The sequence below is a fragment of the Seriola aureovittata genome, chromosome 3 (genome assembly GCF_021018895.1).
Source record: "Seriola aureovittata isolate HTS-2021-v1 ecotype China chromosome 3, ASM2101889v1, whole genome shotgun sequence".
Classification (NCBI taxonomy): Eukaryota; Metazoa; Chordata; class Actinopteri; order Carangiformes; family Carangidae; genus Seriola; species Seriola aureovittata.
In genome coordinates, this window is record NC_079366.1 from 8,076,901 (window position 1) to 8,097,026 (window position 20,126).

The following is a 20,126-nucleotide window of genomic DNA, read 5'->3' on the forward strand; positions in this document are numbered from 1 at the left end:
TCCTAGTATGTTAAAATGTACTTGACAGTAAACCTGTCTCTGTCCACACTCCAGCTTAGTAGGTGGCGGTAATGCTACCCAACGGTTGTCATGCGCCATATGACGGACAGAAGAAGAAGGAGAAGGAGGAAAAATAAAGAAGAAGAAGAAAAGGTGGAAACGACAGAAAGGTCTCTCGTTAAAGGTAAGTCCTAACTACCTGAACGAAACAGACTGAAGACAGCGGTATTGTACAAAGTGACCGTCTCTAATGCCAAACGTACTAGCATGCTGGCTAACGTTAGCTTGCTGCCTAACAGCCAGTGGGCGGCCAGTGTTGTAAACATCAGCTAATTAGCTGTCACAGTTTATCGCAGCAGCGTCCCTGCACAGAGGACGGGAAGGTAAACGTCTATTTTTGTCGGACAGATGTTTTAATCATCCGCCTGTCATCGACCAGTTGCACAATGGCTAACAAGGGATTTTGCTGCTAAAACAGGTGGTAGCTTCTGCACGAAAGTCGTGACAGCATGGCGGCCGCTGCAACGCCAATGTGGGATGAGCACCAGGCGTATGAGGAGCTGCTGTACTGGGACAGTCTGATCCAGCAGGGCCACCGGCTCCTCCCGCATGATTTTGATAGGTAATAATATAATGACACTGAGATATCGTAAAAGTAAATGTATTTATATACTACATTTAAGCGTTATACTACAGCTTTACATTAAAATGCACACAGCCACAAGTAACTTGGACAGGAGAACACAAATGATGGGGATGGACGGATTAAGCCTCATGAAGCTTTCTCCTGATTGTCTGAGGAAAAGAGCCAAAACTTTAAAGCTTTGATGAAAGAACTGACCGTGACATCTAGAGATTTGCAGAAACTACAGCAGCCATCAAAGGGAGTGCAGTCAGCACAACACTCGTTCATTCGCTCTCTGTATGTGCAATAAGAGCCTAACAGTGAATGTCATATTAAATCAAGGATGTAGTTCTAAATTTATTGGAGTGCTATGCTACACTAGATGTGATTATTCCTACATTCACAGATGTGCAGTATCGTGTAAACATGCAAATGGGTTAAATTGTTATTTTCTACAATAAAATTAATCAATATCAATAATGATTTTCATAAGTGCTATATAAATGAACTTTATTATATTATTATACGGCAGTGTGCTGTACAATCAGAAATAGAAGAGAATTTGGTGGATGTGCATTTGAACGTGGGGCATTTTTGTGGTTGTGGAAAAGTGTGTTTATGTTTTCACTGAGGGTTTTATTTGAAAATAGAGCCCTGGGCTTTAGACGGTTTCTTGGAACTTGGAGCTTTGGAAAAGATCCTTTCACATGCCCCTGAGGATGCTGGCGAGCAAAGATATTGCATAGTCATCTGAAAGAAGTGGGGATTTTCAGGCTTGTGAGTCACCCAGTGCTGTAGTGGGTCCTCTGGACTTGCCAATTGTGCGTCTTTCAGATACCTAGACAAACACAATATTTGTTACTGGTACTTTAATTAGATATATTTAAATTACAGGTGATAAATGCAAACCATACCACTCGATGTTGGCAATGTTTGAACTGTTCAAACCTCTCCCCGCCCACCCCAGTGGTTCAGCGACATTTGAAGCTTCAGACGTCATCAGTCACATGGTAAAAGCAGTTTGATACAAGCTTCATGCAAATGAAACGAGCTTTGGAGCCTAGCTTTAGATCAACCATCAGTAACAATTAAAAAATGATAATGAACTATTTAAAAAAAAAAAAAGGAAAAAAAAAGAATATAAATTAAAATGAAAAAAAGACCACAAATATATCCCTACACACTCACAAAGTACTCCTCAGGTTCAGTGTTTACACTTTTAGTGTCACAGCCCATTGAATTAAATGTGGGATTATTATACAGCACAGATCAAGCTTTATTAACCATTTTAAAGTGTCAATGAAAAATGATGATTGTTGTGCTACTTAGCATTTACCAAACATCCCATTTCACACTTATTCATTGATGTAGCACCTGCTTTTGTCTGAAACATCTGAGCTTGTCGTCAGTGTCATTCTGTGGCGTCCTCCTTCTAGATACGAGGAGCTGCGTTACTGGTACGACTGCCTGTGCTACGAGGAGGAGCTGAGACAGTATCATGACTACATCGCTGCTATCGAGGAGATTGAGGATAAACAGCATTATGAGGTGGTTCTTTCCCCTGCTAAATTGATCAAGACTTGATAATCCATAGGCTTCTTTTCCTTCTTTCACTCTAAGAATGAACATCTAGTGTTTTTCATCACCGTTTTATTTCCTGGTGTGGTTTAAAAAGACAACTCTTCTCCTGCAAGGAAGCTGTATCCTGTGCATGTTAATTTTTCTTTTTCCAAATTTTTTAAATCATGCCTATCTCAACTATTCCCACTAATTTTATACTTCTCAATTCTATGTTTGCTTTGCTTGTTATGTTTCACTAGAATATATCGGTAGGTAAGGAAAGAACTGCTCCTAATGATGAATCAAACATCTGGTCATTACAGAGCAATTTCAAATGATTGGTTATATGATTACAGTATGAGCCGAACATTTTCTGTCATCCACACTATGTTTATCTTTTCTCCAATACAAACCTTGCTTCTCTGGTTTTTCCAATGAAGGAGGCTTCATCCCCCCAGGTGCGCACGCCATATGATCGCCACGTGATGGCCAAGCACTCTGAAGTGTACCCCTCAACAGAAGAGCTGGAGGCGGTGCAGAAAATCGTGTCCCATGTGGAGTGTGCTCTGAAAACTGTGTCTGACCAGATGGATACTCCAAAAGACAGCAAAGAAAATACAGAGGCACAGAGGTAAGCAAGGTGTCCAAATGGGCTGTGCCAGTTGTCACAAGTGACTACAAAGTATGTCAAATGAGTTTTAAAATGCATGTGTCCTTTTTTAAATCTAATTAATATAAATAATTAGATCATATATTTTTTTTTATATACTTTTCCTCCTTGCAGTCCAAGTACTGATTCTGAAGAGCGTGTCCTGCGTGGGGTTATGAGGGTCGGCTTGGTGGCCAAAGGACTTCTGCTGAAGGGAGACAAGGACCTGGAGCTGGTGCTGCTTTGTTCCAACAAACCTACCATCACCCTGCTTCAACAAGTGGCCGAAAAGCTAACTGAACAGTTAGAGGTAGAAATGTAACCTGCAGTCATTTTATGTCATTCTCCATAAACACAGATTTGGAAGATTGGGTTGTTTTTGAGATTTAAAGAGTTCATCTTTGCATTCCTGACTGTCTGTTCTTCTTTTTAACAGGCTATTTCAGTTGGGGCGTACACAGTGAGCCAGTGTCCGGGGGATGCAGCCATTGTTGTGACAAGTACAAAGGAGTCAGCCCTGACTCTCACTATCCACTTGACATCACCTCTCATCAGGACTGAGCAAGAAAGTAAAACTGCAGAAGAAGAAGGTACATATGTCGGTCCAGCCTGCAACTAGACATCAGCTCCCACAAGGCTGATCTGTGTGTTCTCGGTATGCAGACACTATACTGCTCCACTGATCTGTGCTTTGCTCCGGCAGTTCAAACCAAACAAGTTAGCCACCTGCATCATCAGATTAAACCTCAGTGGAGCTTGTACAGTGTCTTAGACCAAGGCCAGTGAACAACCAACGGATGTTGGCTCTTCACTCGCTCGAGAGTCCTGTCGTCGTTTTGTGACAAACTGGTGTTTGCCAGCAACACATTTCCTCTGTAGTCGCTGACACACTCTGCACATGTTGTTAATGACATTGCCTCAGTCATAGAAAAAAAAAAAAAAAAACTTTGTGTATTCTTGTTGAATTGTTTTCATGTTTAAAGTGAAGGCTTTTTCAAGAATAACAAGTTAAAGCGCGCACTGCATGTACTTGATGCTGAACATGTACATTTGGCACCAGCTGCAGCAAAACTGATCGGCAAGAGGAGTTTCCTTTGGTTTCTCAGAAGAGAGTTTAAATTTAACCAGACAGGAAAAAAAGTAGGAACACCTAAGTGATTGTCTGTTTATGTATGAATTTGTTTGTTAGTTAGTGGAGTGTTTGTGGAGCTTCGGTGTTAATCGGCATGAGCTGTATTTACACAAGGGTCTAAAGTTACAGTGAGTTCTTTTAAAGGTCAGGGGGGGAGTTTGCTGAAGCCCCATGTACAGAACCATACCGGTCTCAGTGCAGTTTTAGTCCATTTACTACACTGCACACTGGGGCTGCACATTTGAAATTGTATAATAGCTTCCACAATGAGTCAGACAGTGAGTCAGACCTGATCAGGTGCAGCTATGACACTTTGTATTAAAGAGGGTCTGCTCAAGTAGATTGAATCAAACGCTCCATAGTCACTGGTAAACAGTCTGAGCCGTCTGGTGTTTGTCATGGGCTGATTGATGTGCCTATGATTCCCAAATATGGCGGCTGCTGCTGCTGCTGCTGCTGCTGCTGCTGCTGCTGCTGCTGCATATGAGAACTATTTAAACAGCTGTTGTGGAACTGCATCCTCCTCATTAGGATTATTGATTTTTATTTGATAATATTACATTACTGTAGTGACTTCCTTATTAGTATTACTCATTAAATATAATATTTACTGGTTTGTTTCTCTTAAGAAGACACCGATTTCATGTCAAGACTTAACTTTATGTAAAGAAAAATTTGAATATGCTGGCTTTTATCATGCAGTACTGTTTTAATCTCTCCTATCGCTCATTCAACCGTTCGTCGTGGCGTAGTTTTGAAATCAAAAGGTTGAGGGTAGATTAGCTGAATTGTAATTGTAGTGTAGAAAATGAGCTAAAACTTGCACACAGCTGGTATGGCTCTATGGTTTTCTAACCTTTTAATAAGGCCTGCTGAAGCCAGTGTTGGGACAGGGACTCCATCAGTTTTGCTGCAGTGTGGGGCAGACGTGTAGATTCTCTAAATGCTTGTGATTTACAACTGATTGCCTTTTAGTTTGTCAAGTTTTTTAGGAACGCTGGACCTTTGACCAACTGGACACACTGTCTCAGGAGGGGGGGAAAGCAGCAAACCCAAGCCGAGGGGCTGAGGGAAGGGGGTATTTATTGTAGTTTTTACCCAGTGCATACATTAACAACATGCTATGCAATGTTGTAAATACTACTGTGTCTCTATGACAGTCTTTTTTGCTTCCACTTTTCATACACTGTGGAAGATTTAGCTGGGATCTGTGACAGGTGACTGTCTGGTTTGTTGGACCAACATTACACATTAGGTACTTGGGACCCCCCTTCCCAGCTGCTGGTGGTTTGTGGGAAGCTGCTACTCCCTGAGCTGCAAGACAGAGCCAACCCCCTTGGTCAAACTGTACCTTTTCTTCTTACCCCACCTCGTCAATAGAAACGCGAACAGTCAACGATCCGCCGGACGTTCTGGACAGGCAGAAATGCCTAACTGCCTTGGCGTCTCTCCGCCACGCCAAGTGGTTCCAGGTTTGCATTCACGTCCTTATTTGTACTTAAGGTTGAACTGTTTCTTTGAGTGATCTCTTTATTTTATCTCAATTTAGAGTGAGTCACAGTTTTTAACTGTGCTGTCAGTTGTAGTTGATGTAGCTCATAATCCTAAAATGTCAAAGTTGAAGAATGTAAGAAGAGTGATCTGCTGATCCATACCAATGACAGAATTAAATCAATCATTGGTATCGACAGCAGCATCCAATCTGATTGATTAACATCTCGTCTGCCAGACTGAGCTGTACAACAAAGAGCAAGTGGGCATGTCTAATGTACAGTGGAGTCCATTGGTTTGAGACTGCATTACCATTCAGATGAATGGGAAAGTGGTCCCAGACTTTTGAACCCCACTATACATATATATTAGTTTTAACAGTTGTTGATCTGGAGACGGCTCAGTTGTTCTGACCTTCTGTGCCTGCCTTGTTTTCCGGGTCTTTTTGTGGGAACCCTGAAAGCACAGGGGTGAGGTCACATCAGAGTCTGCAGCTTCTCCCACTGAACAGGCTTTTGTTTGTGTCTCCAGGCCAAAGTCAGCGACCTGAGTTCTGCCGTTGTCGTGATCCGGATCATGAGGGACTTGTGTAACCGTGTTCCTACCTGGATGCCACTCTCAGGATGGGTAGGGAAACCGTTGTTGCACATTATGTTAGAGCAGCAACAAAGAAGTAGTTGTGTGTAAACCAACTCCTTTCTAGATCTGTGATCAGTTTTGTTTTTTTAAATGGAGCAACATCTTGATAAGTAGTCTGTGTACTAGCTGCCCTTTTTTTCCCACACAGCCTCTTGAACTGCTGGTAGAGAAAGCTATTGGTACATCTGAGAGACCAATGGGAGCAGGCGAATCTTTCCGCAGGGTTTTGGAGTGTGTTGCATCTGGAATCCTCCTTGAAGGTGAGTTTGTCAAACCAGCATGAACGTTCATACACTGACCTCAGCATTAATGTACTAATTTATCTGTGTGTGTGCGAAGATGGCCCTGGAATTAAAGATCCATGTGAGAAGGAAACAGTTGATGCCACTGAACATTTAACTCTGCAGCAGCGTGAAGACATCACGCAGAGTGCTCAGGTAAGATGAGGCCACTTATACATGCAAGCACAAGCGCACTCATATTTTTGAACTCTGGAAAAGTATCTAACTTCTATATTTTTACAGTTTGCCTTGAGGCAGTGTGCATTTGGACAGATGCACAAAGTGTTGGGGAGGGACTACAAACCTATAAAGCCACGGAGGTCAATGGGAATCAGTGGCAAAGACGGTACAGGTACCTAATGATCTGCAATCTCTCCCCTTTTCATGTCGCTCAGGAATCATTACATGCTTTCATGAAAAGGATCTGTTCTCAGGCTTGTCTCTGTCGTTTCCTGCAGCTCAGATAGGTCCTGCTGGTCCTTTCAGCCTGCCAGCTAAGAGGTCGTACTCTGAGGTGGAGAAAGAAGAGGACGAGCCCCATCTCAACAGCAAACAGAGGAAGTTTCTCAAGTTCCAGAAGCGATTTCAGAGGAAATCATGTAAGTAATTACTGTGAGGCCTGAGCCTTTTAACTGCCAAATGATTCACTTTGATTGTGGACGCATGACCTGGCAGGTGTAAAATGTTTCGTAAACAGGAGAAAATGACCCTAATCAAATCAAAGTCTTTAACTTCAACCCCCTGATAGATTCACTTTTTTTTTTTACAGTGGCAAAAAAGCCTGTTTTACACAACCTGTTCAAAGCGGTAATGTTGCACCTTTATTCCACCTCACCGTTCTGTGTAAGAGGGGGGCTATTTAAAGGGAGCTAAAGATTGTTAATGCACATGGGTACATGACTTCTATCTTCTTAGTGTATGACACACAGAGTTGGTGTCAGCAATGCAAATGCTGAATCTGGAATATTTTAAGTCAGTTGCCAGAAAGCTGGTGTTTTACTACACAACCTTTTTCTGTAAATGTGCTAAAGAAATATTAAATAATAAATGATTCAAAGCTACCAGTGTTGGGGAATACAAGTAATTAAATGAGGAAATGCTGCCAAATTACCACTTATTATCTGTAAGGCAAATCTCTAAATTGATTGAATGAAATTATTTGATTGCCTTCTTTGTGCCTTTCTTTACCTGTTCCTTGTCTCTGTAGTCACTGATGATTTTAGCATGAATGCTGTGATGCGTCTGAACCAGTACAGACCTGGCCTGGAGTACCGGCTTACATCTCAAACTGGTCCAGTCCACGAGCCGGTCTTCACAATGGCTGTGGACTTGAATGGGAAGACCTACGAGGCCACTGGGCCTTCCAAACGAGCGGCCAAGCTTAACGTAGCCACCAAGGCAAGTCTGCAAACCCATTTTTCGCCCCTCTGTTGACCTGTTTTCCTGTTGTGGTTTGCTGACTGATTCACAGACATGTCCCTTAGTTACAGTCCAACGGGGCATGTAAATGAATGAAGAGGTGTTCCTGTCAGTTCATGCTTTGACTTTTGTCATTCACAGGTCCTGCAGGATCTCGGTCTTCCAACAGGCTCAGAATCTAAGTCGGAGTCCAGTGGTGACGGTGAAGGAGTCCAGGAATCAATAAAAGCTGCTACTACGTCCTCAACTACATCAGAAGACGTATGTAGATGTGTTCCTCCCTCTGGAGTGGTTTATTTAAAAGCCTCTTTTCAAAAACTGAGAGGAGAGGAGGAAAAAGATGTTCTCGAGCAAAGTGCTCATGGTCGTGTGTATTTAACAGTCATTGTTTGTCCACTTCCTGTGTGTGAACAGAGCGGTCAGGGTCCCATCTTGACCAAAAATGGCAAGAACCCAGTGATGGAGCTAAATGAGAAGCGGCGCAGCCTGAAGTACGAGCTGTCTGCAGAGACGGGGGGCTCCCATGAAAAGTGTTTTGTCATGGAGGTGAGTCGGCACAGAAAACACACACAGGAAACAAGACTATATGATGATCCAAAGGTTTCTATGTTTTGGTTTCATCCTTTCCTTTCCACTTGTGTGTTGAATGCTACAAATACTACAATTGAGCCTTTAAAGACGACCTATTATGGCCATTTCTAGTGTCCATCATTTCATTCTTGGTGTCGACTAAAAAAGATTGACATGCTTTAATGTTCTGAAAAGACATTATTTTTCTTCCGCTGTACATTTTATACTGTACCCTCTTCACCCTCTGTCTGACACGCTCTGTTAGAGTTCAGGGCTCTTTAAGGCCCCCCTCCTCCCCCTGGAGGAGCTTGCTGGCAACTACGATGGCAACATGTTCCAGATGTCATGTGTAAACAAACGGTTGTGGCAGCTTGGTTCTGCCTTATGGGTTTGAGCCAGAGTCCTGAACCAGAAGATGACAGACCTGACCCACCTTCACAAGCTGGACTGGAGCAGAAAACGAGCATACCCACTGTCAGGCAGCCGGAGTGCAGGAAGAGGCAGAAATATGGAGAGTGCTGCGAATCAAGAAGCCGGACAGTCTGCAAAGACTTTGGATGACAATATTAATAACTTAAGAAAAGAAACCCTTTTGATTTTTTACGTGTGGACACTTCCGGACTAAAGTAATATAAATAATGGAGGAACAGACAGACAGACAGTCGAGAGGTAGGGAGTCTCCCCCGAGTCACCTCCTGCTGGTTTACGATGCAGGTAAAGCTGAATGAATTAAACTTTAGTGCGCATAGTTACTGAAAAACAAACTGAACGGTTGAATTATGGATAATTTCTCCGAGCTAAGAAGGTATAGTTTAAGCATTTATATCTTCGCTGCTGCTTCTTCTTACTAACGTGATCAGGTCGCAGTAACACGGTTAAACATCACAGATCCACAATAATAATTCAGACTGACGCTGTTGTTTGGACACATCAAGAGTGAACTACAGCAATAACCGTTGTGAAAATAAAGCATCTAACTGTGCGTGGTTTCTGCGCGGGCTCGCACTATAATGTTTGGAGCAGTAGAGGGAGCCGTGGAAAACAAAACTCAAGAAAACTCTTCACCATAAGTAGTTATGTGCTGTGCCGTGTGTGGGGGGCGTGCCAAGCTTGCAGGTGGGCAGCACCAAGAGAAGTATTGACATCAATAGGACCAGGAAGTAATGTCTGGACCTCCAGCGAGGCCTTTCATACAAATGAGAAAAGTGAGGTTTGCCCTGACAGAGTTACTCACTGAGAAAAGCATAATAGGTCCCCTTTAATGTGATGCCTGCAGTTCTTTGGTCTGCCCCACGTCACAGCTTTGATATCAAATGTGTCTGCATGTCTGTCTCATAGAAGAAGACCACTGCAGAGTCCACTGAAGATTTTCACATTTGTGTAAAGTGTTAAAACTTCTGACTTTGCTGATTCTTAGTGGTAGAAAGTAACAAGAATCACACTGTGACAGACAGAAATATTGAAGAAGTAATGCATGCCGATTTTAAAAGGAAAAAAACTTTGATGTGTTCTCCGGTTCCCGCCTCTCAGGTGGAGGTGGATGGGCAGAAGTTCAAAGGGAGAGGCTCCAATAAGAAGGAGGCAAAGGCCTACGCTGCCCTCGCTGCCCTGGAGAAGCTGTTCCCAGACGACAATGGAGTGTCAAACACCAACAGAAATTATTCAAAGAAGAAAGTCACCTACACCGACATGGTAACGTATCTAGCTAGTGGTCGGGTCAAGTTGACTTGATTGTTGAGGGCACTTTACATAAACTCTTCTGCTGCGTCATGTTCAACAGCACATCCCAGGGTTCGGGACTATTCGTGGCATTCCTTCAGACTCTGGATCCCGTGGCTGGGGTCCCAACAGAGGTCGCGGCCGGGGCAGAGGCAAACCGTTTCCCTCGGGACCCAGTTATAACAAGAGTAAGGAATTTTACACTTGCTAGGTGTTGGCCTAGCCGTACAAAGATTAAGTAGGATTCTTTTTAAATATACGTCATTACACCTATGAGGAGATCAACTAAATTATCATTTCTTTCCATTATTTTCAAAGCCAACTACAGTTATGAGAGCAGCACTGGCACTGGCTATCGTAAGTATGAACCGCTCGTCTCTGTTAGCTCTGTGGAGACTGACGTTAGACTGTTGTGATATTTTCTGTTTGTGTTTTTAGTGAATCTGCTGAACAACACAAAATATAGACATTTTTATACTATTGTTTTTTTTTGTTATTATTGTTGGGGAAAAAAAGAAGCTTTAAAGTTACAGAGAAGCTTCACCTCATTCCCCATTTCCTGAAATAATTACAGCTGGACATGTTCTGTTCAGATCTTGCATGTCTCAGGTCATACTGCTGTCATGCTCTCTAGTTTGGTCTAGTAGAGTTGCTAGGAAAGTAACTGTCAACAAATCTGATAATCAATTATTTGTTGCAGTTTTTGACTGTTTTTTGGACAAAACAAGCAATTTGAATATGACAACTTTTTCACTATTTTCAGACATTATAGATCATTCAATTAAAAGATAATTATTAATTGCTGCCATAGTATGAAGCTTGTCTTTTGTTTGTTTTTCACCATTGCAGGAAAATTTGACATTGTAAGAAACAAATGATTCTACATAGCAGCGATGCTTGGTTCTTGTTTTTTTTTTTTTTTAGATAAGCTGTACGGTAACAACACAGCCAGCACCACGGCCAAAATCCCTGGATCTAGTGGATCAGGCAGCAACATCGGCTACGGCACCTTTTACCCTGAGAGCAGCACTACCTACTCCTCCCCACCCGTCCCCAGCTCCAACTACAGCATCACAAAGGGAGAAAGCTACCAGTCGATGCCTCCGCCCACCGACCAGGAGAGCCCCTACAGCTACGGGTACGGAGACGAGAAGAAGAAGATGCTGACCCAAGGTCAGAATGAGGGCCAGGGAGACTACTCCATGTACAGCACCGCTTACCCCAGCTCAGTGACAGGGGGCCAAGTGTATAATAATTATGGTGAGTAAGGGTGTAACAAGTTGAACTCCAGCCCTTCTATCAATTAATGATGCTACTTTTTTGATGTTTGTTTACATCTAAAAAACGATCCAATGTTGCATTCATGTGCTGTATTAACAAAAAGAATTAATGCCCCCTGATTTTCCCCTGTTCCACAGGCTGGGGAAACCAGTCGTCCTGGGGCAATCAGCAGGGGTACAGCATGTACCAGGGCTTCGGAGGACAAAACCAGGGCTCATACTCTGGATACAGCGACATGAATTACTAATCATCATGTCATGTACAGCCTTTCTCACCTCACTATGCCATCTCTGATTGTTCACCCTCGATCATGATCCAGGGATACCACTTCTGAAAAGGAAAAGAAAAAGTTCTTGTGTCGTCTCTGTAACTGGAATTTTACAGTTTGTCTTTTGTTTGTTTTGTCGCTCTTCACCTCACTTGTCTCTTAAAAGCTATTTTAGTTGACAGATGCAAGTTTATGTTTTATTGAAGTCCCTGTTGTCTTTTAACTGCTGCAACCCACGTCATGTTCATGTTGACATGTAAAAAAAAAACATACCTGGTTTATTTTTATGTTGTTGTGTTTTTTAACCTGACATACTGGTTGTGTATCAGTATATGGTTTTGATTTGAAGCTGCTCATAGTTTTAAACTGAAGATTTATTCACTCATGTCACATAGAAATGCTCTAATAATTCTCGTAAAATAAATGACTCTTACTTTGGAGCAAAGTTTCCGACCATCACTTTGCTAATTCACAAATAAATGCATAGCTCTGATATTGATTACTACAGCTCAGGTCAGAGTCGAGCAGGTTCATCTGCAGGATTTGAATCATGTCTTCGGGTCAACTTGAGCTTTCCTTAAAAAATGCCAAAGATACTCCTCACATCTGTGTTACCGCAAATGTTTTACAACACCCATGAATCCTGCAAATGGCTTCACATCATCAGCCAGTCCAGCATGCACGTAAGGATCATCATGTAGCATGCACGGTCTATATGTCCAGCCGTCTTGTTACAATGTTGTGATGAAGCCTCGTTGACCCCTGGTAGGATCAAAGGTCCTAGGGTTCCCCAGGAGGCATCGATAGTAGCACAAGGACACATGAAATATAATGTGGGCAATTAAGATGGTGGAGAACGAGATATAAGATGAAAAATACAGTAATAACACTTCCATAGATTTTGTGGTGATTTAAAAGAAGAATGGTTGAAAGAGATATCCAGACTTTTATTCTCTAGTTTGAATCCTACATATCCCATGAGTCTGTACATCTTTCAAATTGCAGTCCTATGACATCAAAGTGATGCCATCAGGGTTGTTTTCTCAGACAAGTGTATTTACAGGCAGTTTATTAATACACAGTTGAGTGCCCCTTCAGTCAGTGTGAGCAGTGTAAGCAATGTTTTATCATTTGTAAGCATACACTGAACAGTGTTGTCACCTGCATCTAATGCCAGTCCTTCACTGGCCAAACTGGCTCACATGTAAAGATTTGTCTTCCACTGTGTGAGGAAAAGTGATTTATGGCAGCAATAGTACATTCCCACTTCATACGATAGATAGATAGATCAATAGATAAATTCATGTAATGATTTAATAATAATGCACTGCTAAGCTGCTCGGCCTCGGAGCAGTTCAGCAGACAATTATGTGTGTTTTCATTATAGTGGGAAAAGGCCATTAAGTCCTGTGCACCCAAGTTTAAAGGTGGAAAACAAATTACAAGACTGCATTCTGTGAGACTGTAATACAGTTTGACCCTGCCATGAGCCGTCTGACCGCTGAAATAAACTCAGCAGGCTACATTTCTTATTCTTGATTCATCCCAGAAATATGGAAGCACAAGATTTATCTAAAAAAAAAAAATAAAGGAGGAGGAAAACAGTGAAGTGGAAAAAGCGGAGTCTGGACACCAGCTATAATAACCGTTGCGGATCACATGTGGCCCCGATGACCCTCTAGTCCCAAGACTGAGTCAGGGAGTGAGCAATGATCATGCCCCTGCGGAGTGTCCCAGGGCTGGTCCTCCGTCGGCCTCTCCTCGGGGAATGCTGATAAAAGGAGGGCAGGAAGAGCGCTGTGAGGACAGACAGTGTCCCGTCAGGTCATCCTGAGCACACCTCTCCAGTGAGTGCTTTATCTTTGACATTATTATCTCTGCACACCGACACCTACTCTTCACACATTCAAGCTGTTTTTCTTGTCAGCCACTTTTCTCTTCACTAGGAGTGGAGTGAGGCTTTAGATGCTGCTGTACTTTTTGTTTTACAGTGTCTCTGCTGAGGATGGTGAAGGTCATTCGATCTGTTATGTTATCTGTTATGATCTTATTTAAAAGAAGCACAGATATACAGATATGCTTCGACAAAAATGAAACTGTGACCTCTGACCTTATCAGACTCGCACACATGGCTGCTTTGATTAGCTTCCATTAGCTCCAGCTGGAACATGTCAGCTTCAAACTGCAGCCAATCACAAGTCACCTGTCAGCATAAAAAGCAAGAGGCCATGTAGTGGTTTAGTGCGGTGGGGGGGAGGTGAACAGAGAAAGCAGAAAGGCGGAGGCAGCGCAGGCTTGTGTGGTAAGCTGCAGCTGTGGTTTGTCATGCTTGTTTCATGTTCCTCTTCTGTTTTCTTTGCGTATATATGAGTTTACTTTCAGTTTGAGCCAAATGTCACGTCTCTGTTTGAGCTGCGTTTTGTTCTGTTGCTAACCGGAGATCTGTGTTTTCTCTTTAAAGATGGCGCTTCTACTGGTATCCATCTTAATTGCTGCCATCTCTATGGCCCGCTGCTATCCCACTGCCTTTCAAGACCTGGTGGAAAGTAGCAGTAAGTATCGTTTCATACCGGCTTTGATCTCGACTGAGCAATGTTTTTCATTGTGTGTTCCTCAGGTTCTCAGCTCCTAAGATGTTTATCTTCTGTTCTCTTCACAGACAACAAAACCTCCATTAAGTTCCTGGCTTTAGGAGACTGGGGTGGAGTGCCTTATCCCCCGTACATCACCGCTGTGCAGAAGGCTACTGCTCGAGAAATGAGCAAGATAGCAGAGCAGATGGGAGCTGACTTTGTTCTGGCCCTTGGCGATAACTTCTACTACAGAGGTGTGGACAGTGTGGATTCTCCTCGGTTTAAGGTCAGTCGAGAGAACCTGTAACGCCGTTTTGCAAACAGTGAAAAGAAAGTGGTGATGAAGCAAACTGGTGGCTTTGGTTTTTACTCGGTTTCTCTTTTTGACTCTTCCTGTCAGGACACTTTTGAGTCTGTGTACACTGCAAAGTCTCTCAGAGTCCCCTGGTATGTGCTTGCTGGTAATCACGACCACGCAGGGAACGTCAAAGCCCAGATTGATTACAGCCGCAAATCTGACAGATGGTAAGGAGCAACTTTAAAAAAAGTTGTATCCTCAAATGCTATTTTTATGACATTTAGAGTAAGTGTTCAACTAAAAACATTTTAGTTGAGCTTTGTTTACTGATTCACAGGAAATTTCCGTCTTATTATTACGAGCTGAACTTCCGCATCCCCAACACTGGGAAGACCCTGACCATCATCATGCTCGACACCATCATGCTGTGTGGCAACTCTGACGACTACACAGACGAGAAGCCCAGAGGCCCCCTCCGTGAGGTGGATGCCAACCGTCAGCTGACTTGGCTGCAGGAGAGACTGGCTCGGTCTAAGGCTGACTTCCTGTTGGTGGCCGGGCACTACCCTGTGTGGTCTGTGTCCGAACACGGGCCCACAGAGTGTCTGCTGCAGAGGCTTCATCCTCTGCTTATTAAATACAAGGCCACCGCCTACCTCTGCGGCCACGACCACAATCTGCAGGTTTGTACATGCAGAATGTGTTGGGTAAATTTCTGATGACACTTTTTTTTTAAAAACGCTCTTCAATCCCACTGTCTTCCCCCTCTACAGTACATTGAAGAGTCCGGTGTCGGCTACGTGGTGAGTGGAGCCGGAAACTTCCTTGATCCTGATGTCCGTCACTGGCACCACGTTCCCAAAGGTTCAGTGAAGTTCTTCACCGGCCAAGCTTCAACGCTGGGAGGTTTTGTCCATGCGGAGGTCACAAAGAACAAGATGATTATGACCTTCTTCCAGGCCAAAGGCACCTCGCTCTACCGCACCGTCCTCGCTCAAAGGAAGTTTGAATAGATGAGCAAACGGGAACAGTCATGTTGTCAAGCACATACAGTATCAGTCTACAGTGTAATGGCTATTAATCCTGTATTTTAAACTCTGGCATTAATATTTGTTTTAAAGGGAATCAACTTTTTACATGTAAATTTACTGTGATAAAAGAATAAATGTGGTTTGTAAAGAATGTGTCTTGCCAGTTTAGTTGCAGTCTTGTGACTCGTGTTTCTACCACTTATCTCTTTTAATGGTTTGCTTAGTGCATCATTTTCATTTGCTTTGTGTTCTGCTGCAAATGGATCTGTTTTGCTTCAGTGTAGACAGTTTTACTGAAGTCTGGTACACTTGCAGCCTTCCTCTGCGCTGACTGAATCTACACCTCATCTCACTTTGAGCCAGTAGTTGGTGCATTTTAAAGTGCTCCATCTACGCAAATGTAAAATTTCATGCAGTTAGTCAGTCATTTGAGCACATGGACATGATGCACATTTGTCCAGGGCAAACTTGGGGGGTGGGGGGTCCTTAAGTATAACAGTGTACATCCAATGTGTGACTTAAACAGGGACTGCTTTAGGCTTATTTTGGCACATTTTTAATGATGCTGGTGTCCAGTTATCTTTTGCCTGAGGTGGTTCCCACAGTGTCAGACTCTGAACACCTGGAATAGGCTGTGGCGTTTATTCACATGTACCATGTTTGTGGTCTCCTTAGTCACATAGGTCCAGTGTTGTAAATATGAGGATAAACAGTGTCTACTTTGTTCTGTGCTTCTCCAGGTGACTGTTAAATATGCCATGAACTTCCAGTTGAGGATATTTGAGCCATAACACTCTGTCAGGCCTGACACCCTGCCTGCTGATTCTGTGGTTACACAATTTGGCAAAGCAAAACCAATAACTGGTTTGGAGTTGAATATACAGTTATGTGATTTAAACATTTTCAAATAAGGATTATGGTGCAAAATTTAAAATGACTGATTTTTCAAAATAACTGCTTTTTATATTGAGTTCTATATTGACAAAGTTTGATCCTACATTAGTTTTATGCTCATTGCAGGAGCCCACATGCAGAATTTAAATGCTGACATGGTTAGCTGCTGCTGAAGGACAGGAGAGGTCAAGATTTCCAGTCACTGTTCTTTTGTCCGTCACACAGAGAACCACCCGGCCGGCCAACAGAGGATTAGGCTGGATGACAGCAGATTGGCAGTGACTGCGGCCAGGATAAACTCAACCGACCAATGACAATTAACCTGGGAGCGAAGCATAGTCCAGAACAGACGGGTTTCTATTTTTTCTCCCTTCTCTCCTGCTGACATGTTGAATTGTTGAGCTCTACTGTCTTTAATGTCTGTATGATGTAAGGGGTATTTTAATTCTGCACAGAGAAATTGAATGAATACAAATAACTATAGTGTGCTGGTGTGTATTATGTAATGTAATACCATAGAGACATTTTATCTGTGTTTTTCTTGTCTTGACCACAGTTTGGCTACTATAGGATTACTGACTGTTGGTAGGTGATGTCCTGATCCAATTAGGATGAGTTACAGTCTGCTGGTGTCATGCATCGTCAAACTGAGACCTCGACTTACAGAGGTGAGTCAATGACAACAAGAAGTCGGCCGGGGGTAAGCTGTCACCTGAGGATAAAGGACAGGTGAGGCTGACTTAACCCTGAATGACGTGAACTTCCTGCAGACTAAAGGTCTCGCTGGATTTGCACATCAGGTAAGACAGGCTGATGGTTAGACACTATATCTGAATTTACAGTAATTATATACATGTATGTGTTGATCTGTCGCCTCCAGGGGTCCTGGGTGGGTGTACCAATTGGTTAGCAGCAAGTACAAAGATTAAATTCATGATTAAAGTTAAAGTTATAATCAATATATGCTAATGACTCTATGAAAGGGGTCACCCACAGTGATGAACCTAGAGAGAATTATCACCTGAATCTGCAGCTCCCCACCCCCAGGAACAGCTATATAAACCCACTGTGCTCGACCTGACCAGCCCCAAACAGCAGACACACAGTCTGACACTGGCTGGGGAACATAAACATTAAACATTTAGCTGTTTAACTCTTTACCAATAAGTTCACCACATCGATGACACGTCAACGTTGTGTTCAAATCTTGTTTCAGTTGCTGTTGTTATAGGTTTAAATATGAACTATGATCGAAAAATAGCTGTTTACAATCAGAATTTTTATGAGATTTCAAATCAACATGAGAAACCCAGCGGACCGCCGTCTCCATCTTGGCAGTGCCTCACTCCACCTAACTCCCAGCTAATCCAAAAATGGGCAAAGAGGTGGAGTCGAGACTTTGGTGCATGCCGGTTTGTGGCATGCCTACGCTCACCCACCAGTCACTCAAGGCAGCCACGCCCTTGATAAAATCAAAACTGGGTGAGGTAAATAAAAATTCACCCCCCGTACAGTTGCCACGAGGGGGAATTAGCTATAGAGACCAAAACAAACTTTCTGCTGTAAAGTCTGTTGGGATTGACTCGATTTTGGAGCCAGCCTCAAGTGGCCATTTGAAAAACTGCAGTTATCGGCACTTCCACGTTTGTTTCAGTTGGAGGTTGCCACTTGGTTGAAACTGACCCAGAGAGATGTGAAGGATGAAGTGTGGGATGGAGGTGACTGATACTGACATTGATAATTGGTATGCAACCTAGGTTGATGTAATGTTTTATTTAATTCTGAGCCTATTGTGATTATGCATTTAATTTACCCTCTGTAACAGCTTTCAATGTTAACTTCACACTTATGGTGACCATGGTAGATGTTTTCAGCCAAAACCCTCAGTCACAGTCTAGATTCAGTTGCTATTAGCAGCGTATTTTAGGTTTTACCACCTGCCACCAAATGTCCAGAACTGCAGCACAGTAATCCTGCACTCACATGTTCCACCTCAAAACCCAGACAACAGCTAATCCCAAAACGTCTTTTGAACCCGGTGAACATAAACAAAAGGTTGATTTCACAAAGCAGCCAGTCACATGTTGATAGTGTTTTCCTCTGTTTGTTGATCAGCTGGCGTAACTATTATTCTGATATGTTACAGGTACAGTCTGAGCTGAGTCTGAGTCATTCCCCAACACAGACACACAACACAAATGTTTCGGTCTCGGGTCAGCTTCCTCATTTTGTTACTTTTTTGTGGGATAACACGACATAGCTGTGTGGTGTGGAAGCTTCTGGTGAATCACCTCATCACTCTGACCTTCTTTGAGTCTTTATTGGCTCCACTTTAAGTCCTAACCCCTCTGCTCGTGTTGGAGAGATCCTTTGCCATCAGTGTATTTCCCACAGTGTCAGCGTGGAGTCTAGAGCCATGAGATCTCCTGCCTCAGGAAATAGGATTAGCAAACCGTCCTCCTTCCCCTCAAGTCATACCTGAAGATAAGTAACATTTAAATTGTACGTTGTTGATTTCCTCAAATAAAGGCACCTGTGTTGGTTTATTTTTAAACACACATGTTGTCAGAGCACCGAATAGGAAACCTGATTGGTCCTCAGTAGTACCATATGTGACATCATGTTTCCCCCAACCACTTCACACCTATGGAGAGCACAGAGAAAAACACAAGTACACAAATCTATTGGGAGAAATGACCAAAGACGTTATTTCTTTGCTAAGCTGATAGAGAAAATATGTTCTTGGGGGATTCAAAGATAATATGTTCCCCAGGAAGTACAGGTACCAGCAAATATTGCAACTTTAAACTGAAATGAATGGTCTTTATAAAACTTGAGGCAGCCTTACAACTCACTGTGAGTTTCAAAATGCTGCTAGTTGGTTTTCTGAAAGAGGAAACAGGCTCTCTTTCTCATAGTATAGTTTGTCTGAAGTATTGCAGCTGTCAACTGTCTCCACTTTCTTCTAACTAAACTTTTTGCTTGAATTGAAAGTAAGTGAAAAAAATAAATCATTCAATTTCTCTTCCACTTCCCTCCTCATCGTGCGGCTGCACCAGCGCACCCCCCACCCACACACACACACACACACACACACACACACACACACACACACACACACACACACACACACACACACACACACACACACACACACACACACACACAGCTGCTATAACAATCACACTCAACGCTGCATCTGCTCGTTTGTCAGGGTGTCACAATCATCGGCTCTTGCCTCAGTTACAACATGTTGAATGTCTCTGCAACACAGTGCTGTAGCTTCCCTTTCCTGGCCAGTCCCGCCACATAAAACAGCAACGGCGACATGATGGAGACCTCTGCCCAGGCCACCAATAATCTAAACACGCAAGACACATGTCAGTCAGACCCACTCTGCTGCGCTGAGCTCTCGATCTCTTCCCCATTCATCCCTGACTCCTCACATCCCCTCTGCTCTTCACTCAGCACCCGTCCCTCCCTCTCTGCCCGGATCCAATCAAACCTGTCAAACAACCAAAATAACAAGGTAAGTTTCTGAAGTCCGTCCCCTCCGATTGGGCTGCTGCTGTCCGATTATCTAATTCCACGGCTCAAAAGTAATAAAAAGGACGCTGTATTAAAGGCTAAACTGCTCATCTAATCTTCTCTCCCTAATCCCTCACTGAATAGAGGCACTCTGGGTTTCACAGATGG

General features: G+C 43.1%; 2 protein-coding genes across 6 annotated transcripts; both read left to right on the top strand.

Moving 5' to 3' along the window:
- Window positions 1-48: 48 nt before the first annotated feature.
- On the top strand, window positions 49-12,079 carry LOC130166222 (interleukin enhancer-binding factor 3-like). Of its 4 annotated transcripts, XM_056371662.1 has the most exons (21): window positions 487-622; window positions 1,276-1,402; window positions 1,520-1,635; window positions 2,062-2,173; window positions 2,626-2,816; window positions 2,970-3,144; window positions 3,271-3,424; window positions 5,347-5,438; window positions 5,989-6,084; window positions 6,245-6,356; window positions 6,436-6,533; window positions 6,621-6,729; window positions 6,836-6,976; window positions 7,585-7,775; window positions 7,938-8,057; window positions 8,211-8,342; window positions 9,897-10,058; window positions 10,147-10,273; window positions 10,404-10,442; window positions 11,010-11,345; window positions 11,504-12,079. In XM_056371662.1, exons 5-21 carry the CDS (start codon window positions 2,671-2,673, stop codon window positions 11,611-11,613), a joined length of 2,340 nt encoding a protein of 779 aa, XP_056227637.1. In that variant the 5' UTR covers window positions 487-622; window positions 1,276-1,402; window positions 1,520-1,635; window positions 2,062-2,173; window positions 2,626-2,670; the 3' UTR covers window positions 11,614-12,079. The 4 variants fall into 4 exon arrangements, with proteins under 4 accessions (XP_056227634.1, XP_056227635.1, XP_056227636.1 ...); XM_056371659.1 differs by lacking the exons at window positions 1,276-1,402; window positions 1,520-1,635 and adding an exon at window positions 49-184 and having other exon boundaries at window positions 479-622; XM_056371660.1 differs by lacking the exons at window positions 1,276-1,402; window positions 1,520-1,635 and adding an exon at window positions 200-383 and having other exon boundaries at window positions 479-622.
- A 1,375-nt stretch (window positions 12,080-13,454) lies between these two features.
- Window positions 13,455-15,687, top strand: acp5a (acid phosphatase 5a, tartrate resistant). 2 transcript variants are annotated; one of them, XM_056371665.1, is made up of 6 exons: window positions 13,455-13,481; window positions 14,096-14,186; window positions 14,294-14,493; window positions 14,608-14,732; window positions 14,843-15,188; window positions 15,279-15,687. In XM_056371665.1, exons 2-6 carry the CDS (start codon window positions 14,096-14,098, stop codon window positions 15,516-15,518), a joined length of 1,002 nt encoding a protein of 333 aa, XP_056227640.1. In that variant the 5' UTR covers window positions 13,455-13,481; the 3' UTR covers window positions 15,519-15,687. The 2 variants fall into 2 exon arrangements, with proteins under 2 accessions (XP_056227640.1, XP_056227639.1); XM_056371664.1 differs by lacking the exon at window positions 13,455-13,481 and adding an exon at window positions 13,879-13,936.
- Window positions 15,688-20,126: the final 4,439 nt, after the last annotated feature.

Bases quoted from the DNA above. Each gene is read 5' to 3' on its own strand.
- LOC130166222 (XM_056371659.1), top strand. From the start codon at position 510: ATGGCGGCCGCTGCAACGCCAATGTGGGATGAGCACCAGGCGTATGAG. The intron at 623-2,061 runs GTAATAATATAA...TCCTCCTTCTAG, and splicing joins CTCCCGCATGATTTTGATAG to ATACGAGGAGCTGCGTTACT. The intron at 11,346-11,503 runs GTGAGTAAGGGT...CCTGTTCCACAG, and splicing joins CCAAGTGTATAATAATTATG to GCTGGGGAAACCAGTCGTCC.
- acp5a (XM_056371665.1), top strand. From the start codon at position 14,096: ATGGCGCTTCTACTGGTATCCATCTTAATTGCTGCCATCTCTATGGCC. The intron at 14,494-14,607 runs GTCAGTCGAGAG...TCTTCCTGTCAG, and splicing joins TGGATTCTCCTCGGTTTAAG to GACACTTTTGAGTCTGTGTA. The intron at 14,733-14,842 runs GTAAGGAGCAAC...ACTGATTCACAG, and splicing joins AGCCGCAAATCTGACAGATG to GAAATTTCCGTCTTATTATT.